Source organism: Leuresthes tenuis, unplaced genomic scaffold (genome assembly GCF_036924035.1).
Source record: "Leuresthes tenuis unplaced genomic scaffold, fLeuTen1.0.hap1 SCAF_3, whole genome shotgun sequence".
In the NCBI taxonomy this organism is placed as follows: domain Eukaryota; kingdom Metazoa; phylum Chordata; class Actinopteri; order Atheriniformes; family Atherinopsidae; genus Leuresthes; species Leuresthes tenuis.
This window is the reverse complement of record NW_027325357.1, coordinates 13,276,617-13,289,550: the sequence shown is the minus strand read 5'-3', so window position 1 is coordinate 13,289,550 and position 12,934 is coordinate 13,276,617. Positions and strand designations below refer to the sequence as shown.

The 12,934-nt window shown below is 38.6% G+C and overlaps 1 protein-coding gene across 1 annotated transcript in view; it reads right to left on the bottom strand.

Moving 5' to 3' along the window:
* Positions 1-12,934, bottom strand: part of atg7 (ATG7 autophagy related 7 homolog (S. cerevisiae)) — a 73,535-nt gene that overhangs the window by 44,003 nt on the left and 16,598 nt on the right. Inside the window, exons 13-16 of the mRNA XM_072381897.1 lie at positions 10,840-11,034; positions 9,075-9,320; positions 7,480-7,595; positions 3,978-4,053 (exon numbers count right to left, since the gene is read on the bottom strand). Of these exons, the coding sequence (XP_072237998.1) occupies positions 3,978-4,053; positions 7,480-7,595; positions 9,075-9,320; positions 10,840-11,034 (633 nt within the window). The remainder of the gene's footprint in view (positions 1-3,977; positions 4,054-7,479; positions 7,596-9,074; positions 9,321-10,839; positions 11,035-12,934) is intronic.

Below are 12,934 nucleotides of genomic sequence, written 5' to 3'. Positions count from 1 at the left end.
CATTAATGCAAGATGAGCTCTGGCAGAGTACACATGTCCAGTGAATGATGTAACAAAAGGGTGAGTCAGACTAATGGGTGAGTGGGCAGAACCTAGTAGCTCCACAGAAAACTGCACAGTCTTTACAAAAGAGCTTATATGAAGCAAATAAGTCCAGATATGCGATTCCATCGTGCTCATTAAATAAATGATTCAGATGGTGGTAAACGAATGACTGCAGTCGACTGAAAGTCTTTCAGCCCATTTTTCTGTAATGAACAGGTTCAACTCTGGGATGCTGGTTGGCTCTTAAAGTGGAATGCCATTTCCAATTTTTCCATTCTAGTCGAATTTTCCAACAGTGTTCTGGCTCATTAAAAGGATTTTTAGCTAACTACAGATGAGCAGCAATGTTCTTTTTGGAAAGCTGTGGCTTTCTCTTTGCTGCCCTGTTGTGTATAAAGTGTTCTCCTCTCAGCAATCATAGTAAAAGGTAAAAGTACTGCATTTATACAGTGCTTTTCTAGTGTTGTTAAGATCTTTAAGTGCTTTAAAGTACAAACCATATTCTCACATATTCATACAGCATTTTATAGCTTTTTAGCTGATTAAGTGCTTTTTTATTCTTTAATGCACACTCACATACTTATGAATGAAATGGGGGCAATGTGGAGTCGTCCGGTGCCTTGTTCAAAGACGTGGGAATGTGGACCATCAGCCTTCTTATTGCCACTGCGACTGCTCTATTAGAAGTTACACTGTGATCCTTTTTGATGATTACACATCTTCCTGCTGTTATTGCTGATCCGCCACACCTGGCGAGGGTCATAACAGTCTCGAATTTCTTCCATTTCTACACAATTTGTCCGACTCAGGATTGGTGGAGATCAAACTCCAATAGGTGTCTGTTCTTCAAATTAAAGTGCCCACTTTGACCCGAGTGCAAAACCAGTGACAGAACAAACTGTCAATCAACTGCTAAACCAAGAAAAAAAATTTAGTTTTCAAATCATCTTCCTGAACAAAAAGAAAAGATGAATGACTTGGTGTAAGATTTGTGTGTCATCGGTTTAAATGGCTTCTTTTTAGTTACTTCTACGACTTCTCAGAAGAGAAATGAGAGAAAAGTTGACTGAAAGTGTAAAGGCTTCACAAACATTCTAAGCACCACTCTACGTGTAAAGTGAGCAGCTGTTCAAAGCACTGCTCTCCAGACTTCTGCCATTGAAGATCACAAAATGACTAACTTCCCTTCTTAGAGCCTCAAATTTAACATCCACCTATTCGAATTTATATCATGTGAAAACAGATGTGTTATTTCCACCAACAATGGGAATTTTCACCACTTTGAAAGACAGTACTCTCTTATATAGATAGATATCTATATATATATATATATATATATATATATATATATATATATATATATATATATATAGTTATCTATCTATATCTATAGACAGATATAGATAGTTATAGATAGAGAGGGAGGGAGAGAGAGAGAGAGAGATGCATTACAGATGAATTCTGTACACATATTTTGTCTGGGTATACATCACCCCTCAAGTCCTTGAGGTATTTCTCTGTTTTTACCCTTTTTAAAAGTTTTATGAGATTTGAACTGAAGGTCAACAGAGAGAAGCTGCTGAATGCTCTATGACTAATGCTCTATTCCCATTGAAGTGGATTTGTTCAGTCTTACAATCCATTAGCAATATGGATTTAATTTGATGTGCATCAGAATTATTAAGACATATATGTTTTTTTTTATAAGCCATTTCCTATTTTCTGCAAAAATCTGTTCCCCAAGCAGCCCTTAACATTGATTATGTGATGGAGTGTACTCGAAAACATGCAGAGAAGATTTCCCATGGATTTCAGAAATGGCTGAAGGACTGAAAATGAAATGTCTCTAAATAGCATTGTCCAACTTTGACCGTGGCGTCTATCATACCCGTGAAAATGAGGCCATGGTCATGAAAAGTGTTGATAGAGATAAATCTGTTGCTTCACAAGCTAAAGTTTCATTCCTTGAAATCCCCACAAGCTGTCACTGTGTCACCACAAAAAGGCAGCCGGCATCCTCAGCCTCCCTAACTGCAGTGTGCTCCACGGCACAGGCTGCGGGAGGCATTCAAGACATTCAAAACACAAACATTCGAGGCATACACGTTCACTCCTTCGGGCATATTATTTTCTTGGCATTTCTATCCCTTGGGTAATTACCATCTCACCCTCTGTCTGCATAAGCAACACACACACAGAGGCTATCACATTTGCATGTCATTTTTCTGTGGGTTATTTGGCTGAAATACCATGAGCAGCAGGGTGTCAAGCAAGTGGCAGGGATTCATATTCTCGGCATGATGAATACGGATGATGATGTAAATGAAGGTGGTGAGATGCAGCACTCAGTTAGGCAAGAACACAATTTGGATGACTTAAAATCATCTAATCTTCCTCGATTTGGTGACCCAACACTTTGTTGTTTTAAAACTGAGTTTATATCATCTATCATAACCTTCAGTAGCATTTCCTCTTAATATTTTTTATTATGATGCCTTTTTTTTTTTCTGTCTGTGTCTTCGGCTTGAATCTCATCTCTGACTTTATGTCATGACTCGCCTCTACGTTTTGTCTAAATTTCAACAAAACCATCTGATACATTAATTAATAAAAGGCCACCGACTTTTAGAAATGTGCACGGTTAATCAATCTTTAAGTGAGTTACCAAGTTTCTGATACTTCTCTCATCCTAATCCAAGGTTTTGGGGAGTGGAATCTGGAGTAACTGATACACATAAGTCACCACTTTCACAACTAAAAAGATCTACACACAAAAAATTGCTACACACATGCGTTTAACCTAATAAGCACAATCACAATCCTATGGTGTTGTTTGCTGCTGTAACTAGGTTAATAAATAGCACTATGTTGCATTATTTTGTGAGTTCTGCATTTCCCCCATTCGCTTCAGTTACGTCTGGTCTGACTTCAGTCACTGTGTTTCTTGACCTATGTAAGCCACCATGACCCACGCCTACCTTTGAGCAGACGAAAAAGGGATTCGCTACTGTAGCTAATTTACAAAGAGACTCGTATCTACAGCATATTCCCTCTCAGTTAATGAGATTCTTACACTTGGTCAGACTGAGATCTTCCAATTAAGGTAGTTATGAGACATGATGATTCATAATAGTAGGATCCTTGAGTCAAGTTAGATTTAAAACACTTTAAGTGATGATTCGATGACCAGAGAAAGCTTTGTTTATAGTCAAAAAACACAAAAGATGTTAAAATGATACATCATGATGAGGGTGGACACTAACGAGTACTGCTTTAAACATGTTGTAAGTCTAAGTTGCCAAACAAACTACAGAATCTGATGTTCTAATTCAGTTGAGTTAGCATTTTATTATATAAAACAGCAAGTTTTCACTGTCTTTCAGTGCATTCAGTGCACATCAGGTCAAAGTAAAACCGAATCCTTACATGCTGAGATAACTCAGGCAAATGTTCTCTTTTCTTACTTAAACACTGTTGTTCTCTCGCACTCTTGCTGAAATGCAGCTTGCTGGAAATGTTAAAAGTAATATTCAAGCCTCTTTCACCAAGATCTAGACACCTACTTGAAAGGCTTACAACATTTACTTAGTTGCCACTCATTACCCTGTGAGTGAGGCATAGGCAATCTTAGGATGAAGATTTTATTTTGTTACAGAAATTCTTTTACCAGCCCCCCCCCCAAAGCACCGCCTACATCCACCAGTGATGATCTTTCTTTCTTTTAGGTCCTGTTATACTGAATTCTATTTGTTATTATTGGTAAATTCTTAAATGCAAACCTTGGATTTTTTTGCCAGTGGAACCATAAAACACTCAACCTAAACCATATTTCATCACTTGATACTTTCCTTAGATACTGCATTGGATGCAGCACACAACATTATCGGCACGTTACATATTCATGCATGTAAGGGAGTTTTTGTGTGCCTAACCTGGTGTGGCACGAGTCCCAGTGACGTAGGAGGTTCATTCATTCTGTCGTCACTGCTGCTGGCAACTGCATACCCCCTGAAGAGGAAGAATAAGAAGGCCAAATGAATGTACTTTCACAAACACTACACATGTAATCCAATTGGACTGAAACAGAGAAGATGAATCTCTGAGAAACATACTACATTGGACATTTCATGGCGCTCAAGAGCTATTCAGAACAATATTGAACTAAACATATGCTGAATATATCTATTGTATCGTAACTGTCCTCTCACATAACGTTAAATTTAAACATAAATCGCATAAATTGCAATTTAGCCTAAAATCACTCACGCCCAAGCCAAATGTTGATTTATAGAGATTTCTAGTTTGATTTGTCGGCTTCTTTTGGTTGGAAATGACAAACATGTGATGAAAATAGATAAAACATTAGGAAAAGGACAAAAAAAAAAGGGAATGTAAAAAAATACAATTTCTTTACTTTCAATGATCAACAACCAAGCTTTTAATTCATGGCATAGTTCATATCACTCAAAGTCTTGGAAGGTGGACTCTGGCTCAGCCACTTTAAAATACTTTTTTTTTTTTTTTTTTTTTTTTTTTTTTTACTGTGTCTAAACAACTCAATTTTCATCTCATTCAGCAACAGGGGTCATGACCAAAGTGAGCTTTTTGAAAAGGCAAAGCGACCTTTTGTGTGCCCATCTTAGTGGAGCCCTCTTCGAATGGTGTCCATGGAGACCAGCCTTACCCAGTATCCGCCTGATTTGACATGCTGGGATCAGAGTTATTTCAATTCATCAGGATGTCCATGGTCATGGCATTCATCCTTGAATGCCATAGCAGGGGTGTATTTTTTGCCCTTTTGGCTTCCTACTATGCCCTTTACTTTTTCTTTATATTAAGGACTTTCTGTACTTTATGATTATGCTTTGCACCATGACCACTTGCACATAACAAGATGCTTTAAAGCCATGTAGACTTCCTACCTACTTATAAGCAGTTACAATTTTTACCTGGAGGCTCTGAATACAGGTACAGCTCAAAAAATTTGAATATCACGAAAAAGTTCAATATTTTTTGTCACTCATCTCAGAAAGTGAAACTCCTATATTATATAGATTCATTACATTCATTACACATAGCTTGAATATTTCTATCCTTTATTTCTTGTCATTTTGAGGATCATGGCTTACAGATAATGAAAACCCAAAGTTCAGTGTCTCAGAAAATTAGAATATTACATAAGATCAATATAAAAAGGATACTTTAAACAGGTTGAAGTGGGTTAAAAAGAAAGGAATAAAACTAGTTGTGAAAAGAAATGAGGGTCATGAAAAGGTCATTGCAAGACAAGACAGAGAAGGAGTATAAAGAAAGGAACTGAACAACCTCGGAAATACAGGGAGCAATGGAAAACACGTTCTCTTCTTTGCTCTCTAAGCTTTTTCATCCAAGACAAAAAGAACAGTTGTGCAACAGGTCATTGCATCTCAAATACTCCAAGAGAAAATACTCTCTCTGATCAGGCCCAGCAAGCTGCTTCTTCAGGACGATTTTAACCAAAACATACACACAACTTAGTTTTTTTTAAAGAGACACTCCTGTGCACATGCTAAACACTTAAATAAGCCTGAAAACATACCTATCAATGTTTTGAAACTATTGAGCAAGTACATATTGCAAAGTGAACTTTAGAGTGAACTGAACCTCAGTGCCGGGGGAGCCGTGCAACAAACCAATAACTGAAAATACCTGCAGTGCTGTAAATCTTAGCTGTAGTGCTGCTCCATCTAAAAGTCAACATGTCCCTTATTGCTAAGCCTGGAGTGAGGATCAAGGAAGTTTAATGATGCCATTTCAGACAGTCACTGTTGATAGGGGCTGCACTCAAAAGCAGGGAAGTGTCTGACATCTACAAGTACTCGCAACAATGTTTTACAAGTTTTAGACTTGAAGATAGAAAAAGGAAAAAACAGTGTGACACGTAACCCTTTTGCACCATGCTATATATGAGATAGATGCGGCACCGTGCTAAGAAATACATTTCCCTTAAGACCTGTGATCCTGAGACAAAAGTAACATGTGGAATAGACATGTCATTCTTCACAATAAAGTGGAGTGGTCATCGGGGGACATCCAGGGGGACAACTCAGTGACAGGAGCATCTGCAGGTGTCAACCACAGAATATCAGAGCATTCCTCTCAGCAATGGCATAAGGAAAGCGGAGACTAACCACAAACAGTCAGTGCTGCTTTCATGTATTTTTATGTATTATGTGTATAATATCAAACTTTGTTTCCAATTAGTCAAGCTCAGAATTAGCATTTCCGTGTCAAACAGAAGCTATTGGCTCTGTGTATCCTTACATCTTGACATTGGATCTTTATAAAGCATTTGCGTTATTAGAACATTTATTTCTTAAATGTCTACATTTCCATTAAAGACTTCATGAAATAAATGCATGATCAGATCAGTTCTATCACGATTATTAGTCACAAAAGGCCATGGCTCAGCAGGGAGTGATCACACTGATCATTGTTTCAAGCTCTTATTGATTTTATGTATAGCTTACTCTTTTATACATTTTATTTCTGAGGTGAGGGCCATCATTTCTGGCTATATCCATTCAACCAATAAATTCCTGTGTCAAACAGGACGTTCTTCTGACATATTTTAAGGCAGAACATTTTCTTGCATGTTACTCAATGCATAAATAACAATATGAATATCTAGATTGGTCCATAATAGCAGAAAGCTGCAGCAGATCAGGACTTGTTGAATCTCTTTGCATCTTCTTGACATTTTGTAATAAGCTTTTTTATGTATGAAAACACTAATTCATTTTTTACATTCTCTTTTTCATTGGCTGCTGTACTGCTGGAGAGATTTCTGCTGATAATTCTGGCAGTAATGAATATGTGTAACCATGGCAACAGAGTTGTTTGCACGTGGGTGCGGCAGATTGAGCTTTCTAAAACCCAAGCATTGCCAGGAATAAGACCCCATGTCCAGATTAGTTTAAGAAAAGATGTCTAGAGACAAAACAAAGAGAAAGAAGGAGGAAGTTTAAACTATTTGTTAGCTCGATCATCATGGGAAATGTGAGATCACTGGCAGATAAAATGGATGAGCTTTGAGCCCTGACGAGGATGCAGCACAAATACAGACTACACTGGCAGGCAGAAACTGAAGACAGAGAGGTAGCAATTAAAGTAGGAGGCTTTGCAGTGCCTTTTAAAAACAGAAGGTGTAATGCTGGAAATGTCACTGTGAAGGAGTGCCTCTGCACAGCTTTTTTCATTTTTCTTCAGTTCACACTGAACTGGTTCAACATCCAGTGATGAGTTTCTGTTGTTTTCTATTGAGAGACGTAGTATGTGCTATCTGCTGATGCTGTAAGGTGGTAATTCAAGAAGAATTATTTAGAGCATTCATACTAGAGTGTGGATCATTTGTGGCTACATGAATGCCTTATAAATAGCTTTGACATCACTTACCCTTCACTATGCTGCAGAATGGACACCATCATCTCAACAGCCAGTGCTCCAGCAATCATGGCAAGGCCGGGTCTGCTGACTGTACACTGCTGATCCAGGGTCCGATCCCTGGTAGACTATTTACAACAAAACAACATCGGAATAAAAAAAAACCTGGCAACATAAAAACAGTAATGGCATCACTGTTAAGAATCATATTATGACACAAACCTCTTTCTAAACCTGATGAGTTCCAAAGGTTCTAATCTCCACTTCCACTAAACCTTATACAGAAGTATAGACCATCAGTTAAATGGGTTTTAGATGGGGTCAATTTAGACAAGAGCATCATCTCAATAAGAAGATTTTCTAAGAACAAAATCTGGATCCAAAACTACTGACTTCACAAAGGCTACTACTGATGTAACATTTCCTGTTCAGTAGGCTTTTAATAACACCACAGTATTTTCATACACAGGGCCACTAATGTGGCTCTGTCACTGGCTGCCAGGTTGTCTCTCCCACTATTAGCAGGAAAAATTGACAACTCACCCATAACTATCTGAAAGGAGAAGGGTCCATAGAAAATGGATGGAAGAATGGGTCATTTGTGTCAGCAGAAAATGTATTATCAGGATATCAAATTGTGGACCCAAGAGCATGATCAAAAAGTCCACAAAAGCAAAGGTAAATCTGAGAGCTCCACAGATCACATTTCACCTGTTCATGACAACTGATCAATGGCACAGTAATGACATGTGCACAACAACACGTTGAGGAATGCAGCACAAAAGCCACATTATTTACAATGTTCCAAGAATTCACTCACCAGACTAAACTACAAATCTACATCTAAAATTTAATAAGAGTCCCCAAAACTGATGTGAATATTACTGCAGAGTGAAACTGTGGGTGGGAGCCAAATGGCATTCATAGAAATCAGAGCAGAATGAAGCAGGTATCCAACAAATGGCTCTGGCCTTTCAAATCTGATTAACAGACCTCGAATATTACTCATGTGAAAAGGAAACAGTGGGGGGGGAGTTAAACAATGAATATGAAGGCGCAGAAGCAGAATGTGGACAGTAGGAAAAGTGGTGTTTTCACACCCCGAATACACATAAGATCTAAAAGAAAAGCTCTGTAGCATATGGCAACAAAGAATTCAATGAATAGAAAATGCAACATTATTCAAAATACGTGGGCTTAAATGCCAAATTTATGCCTGCATTAATAGATTTTTGATGTATCGGGGCAGCAGAAAAAGCTCCACAATGTTGCTGTGGTTGAAACTGATGATGAGTGAAATGTTTATTCAGAGTTCAGTTTAGGTCCAAAATCTCATCTTTTCGATTCTTAACAAAATAATCAGGTTCAGTTAGCACACAGCGAGGTTATCAGAGGTAAAACAGCCGCACAAAAGATTTAAGAATTATGTTTGCATGAGTCATGAAATCATTAAGTACTCCTTTTATCCACCGCAAAATCAGTTAAGATAATAATGAGTGAGTACTTTTTTATGGTTAAATGTTGCCAGTATCGTATATGTTTATTTTAGGCCTCCTGTTTCATGCAGTAACTGCACAGTATGCTCGCTGTCTGTGTGTTTTCCTCACATCTCCTGGAGCCACGACATCATTGCAGAAGTAGCAGCCCAGCTTGTGTCCTGGGATGTTGGAGAACAGAGACGACCCCGGGACACTGGGCGCAGATCCGGCCGGAGTGGAGGATGAGGAGGATGTGGAGGAACAGGAAGGGGAGGAGTCTGTCCCCGCCGAAACACTCTGACTGAGGGGAGCTTTCTTAAGGCCATGGCGCATCACGACAAAGGTGTCGAAGCCAAGGGCAGCATTCACAACTAGCTGAGGAGTGAAACGTGACAATTCGAGGTTTAAGCAGATCTAATTTTGCAAATCAAAGTGAAATGTGTTCAATTCTTCCATAAAACAATCCCATTAAGAATGTATCATTTACCATTATTAACTGTGAAGCCTGAAACAAGTTTAGATACTATGTTAAAGCTGCACAATTGTGTAATTTATTTCAAGCAAATGTCACAGAACTGGATGTATACGGTTTGTTTAAACAAAACTCAGCTCTGTGAACGCTAAACCTCAGTTGAACCTTACTGTCCTCAGTCTTTCAGTGCTGTATGGTCTTTGATGTCGCTATTGTGGTTTAGCCATTCTGCCCTCAACTGCCTGCACACATTTTTTCTAAACATATTTCTTATGTAACATATACTTTAAGACACATATCCAGTTAAAACAGGGTCTGCGTGTTCTCACTCGAGGCCATGTTGCAGCATTACAGACCAAACAAGGCCATAAAAATGGTCAACATTGGGCTTGACCAACATTTAGTGTTGTTGGACCCTTCCACAAACAGTGTGCATGTACCTTCCTTTCAGACAAGAGCAACATTTTCATGGTTTTACCTTTGATCACTTCCAAGAAACAAAATCGATCTTTTTGGGGTTTTTTTTTTTTAAATCGAAGAAACTCAGTAATAATATATAATGGAAGCAAAAGAATTCATTTCTGAAATAATGTTTCATGTCATATTCGTGATTCTACCATTTAGTTCAGTACTTTCTATTATATTTCTCCACTATATTCATAGTTTCTTCAGAAGCTGAGAATTAAAAGGTTTCATGTTGACACTGGTTATACTGTGAAATCCTTCCACAACCTTCAGGTGTAAGGAGGCTTTTTTTCAAACAAACAGCCTTTGATTACCTTTTTACAAATGGAGCAATAGAATTTAGACTATTCAGACTTGTGAGAATGTCTAACCTTCCTACTTGCCCATAAAGACTTGAGGTTCCCCCACAGACATTCTCATATCACGTCAGATCTTTAAATAGTTCAATAGCATAAATGTTTCAGCTAGTACCCATTTATGATTAACTCAGTGATTATGAAACAACAATCTGCTGTTGTCATCAAGGCAACTCGATTTTATCTCGTTAGCTCTCTCTCGCTCTCTCAACTCTTTCGAAACATCTGAGTCTTTGTGTGCTTGATGTTTGACATGTCAGTAGTCGAATGTGTCCAGTTCCCATCTGGTGCTGGACAGTGAATTCATGAGAGCACGTAGCTGAATGCAGCTGTTCACTGTGGCTAGAATGACGTCAGTGTACCACCAACCCAATTCCAACTAATGAGCTTAAAGTGGATAAAAAGCCTCATAAAGCATTATGATTATTTGCTGGGCATACTTCATGGCAGGTGTCCACTTTCACATTGCATGTCATTATGTCAGTCATTGTTTGTATGTAAAATATCATGAATGGACTTTTAACTGCCCTCCAACTCCAGTCCCAACCCACTGGTTTGCGATTGATCTGTTCTTTGTACATGCTGAACCGTTGCCTCCTACCTTCCTCTTGCTGGCAGCTATCACTGTAGGCAGCCAGCGGCTCTCCCTCGTATCCATCAGTAAAAACACCACATCGTGCTCTGAAATGAGCTTCTCTAGCTGCTCCACGTCCTTCTGGGCCTGGGAAAGAGTAGCCTGAGAGAAATTGACTGGGTGGCCGGGCATTGGGATGCTCATATTGTAACCCTCTGCATTCTGCAAGGGAAAAGGAGAGAAAGACTTTGTTATGGAGGCAAAGAAAAAGGATACAGCAAAAAAAAAAAAAAAAAAAAGAGCTTACATGCATTATAATTACCATTAGCTGAGTGTTCAGATAATCTATTCCAGTGATAAAGACCAAATTTAATAGCCCTGATTGGATTTAAATATTCATGTTTTTTTATCTGGTCTGTGGTGCCATCTATCCAGGAAAGTTATTTCGGTGTAAGCTGCTGAGTTCTGAAGATATCCACCCAGGAAATGTCTGCCTTTTCTCAAATATAATGGACCTGGTTGAATCTCAGCTGAACATTTGAAAAGCTCCACCAGCTCTCCCTTGTCCAGAAATTATGACCCAGTTACTCAGGAAAATCCCAACTTAGCCATGATTCATTAAGGATTTATTTTCTCTCTGCATAATTAACGACGTCAGTATCGGTGCACAGAGGGAGGCATACATACCAATGATGTCTGGCTCATAACAGCATTACTGGATGTAAATAAAAGATCATCCTCCCAGGCTTTGTAATACAAAACTACTGACGTTTGTTTTGTTTTTTTCCCCTGAACACAGCTTGAATGGACTGTGATTTTCTGATATATATTAAACTATGTAAAAAAGAAATAATGTAACAATACTGAAAATACAACTCCTCATCCAAAGGACATTAAGTACTGCTCGGCTCTGACATCTTTCACAAGTCATTTTTGTTATGTGTAAAAAAGCCTCCAGACCTCCTGAAATGATAAGAATAAGGACGTCTATGTGACCAATTATGTAAACCTGAGCACCTAATAAAGTCCCTGCTTCACCTGACATGTCAAAGTCTTCAACGGGTGGCTTATAATAAGACTCTCAGCTTCGGATAGCATGTGCAGGAAATACAGTTATGTAAAAGTGAAAGCACACCTTGGTTAATTATAAGGTTTGACACATGTAAAGATAATTAAAAAAATTAAAACTAAAGAAATCATCTAGTCCCTAACATGTATGAAAATTAGCTGAATCCAAGCTCAGATAAGCGACAACGTGTGACTTATTACACAGTTAATAACTTGATTAACACACACTAAGACAACATGAAGAGGCAGTGTGTCAAAAATTAAGCTCAAATCAAATGCATTTGACTGACTAATCACCAGCAAGTTTTAGCACTTCTATAAAAGCTGAAGTTTTGGCAGCTTGCTGGTCTGGAGCATCCAGGTGTGTTAACACAATGCCAAGGAGGAGAGATATCCGCAGCGATCTCAGAGAAGCAACTGTTGCTGCCCATCAGTCTGGGAAGCCATTTCCAAAACACTTTAAAGCCCATCATTCTACAGTGAGACAGATGTTTCACAAGTGGATAACATTCGAGTGTGCAAGGTCAGACCGTGCAATGTTCAGAGAAATAACCCAAAAAAACAAGAGCTGCATCTCAGACTCGACAGGCCTCAGTTAGTATGTTAAATGTGTAAGTTTGTGAAGGTACAATAACAATTCAAACGAGAAAAATTTAAAGATTGGAGAAAGTATGACTTTGTTTGCCAGGGTTTATAGGAGAGGCTTACGTTTGCAAAGTTACAGCTGGATAAACCACAAGACTTCTGGAACAAAGTCCTTTGGACAGTCAAGACCAAAGTGGAGATGTTTGATGAAAACTTAATGATAGGGCTGACGATATGGGCTTGTTTTACAGCCCAGACCTGTACACCCTGCAGTCATTGAGTCGACCATGAACTCCTCTGCATCCCATAGTACTCCAGATTTGAGTGTGAACATATGCCTGCAAAGCCTCAATGAACTGTAGCGATGTTGTAAAGAAGACTGGACTAAAATTCCCCCTCAATGACGTGACTGACTGATAATGTCAAACAGAAAATGGTTGCTGGTTCAGAAAAGTTGTTACTGTTAAAG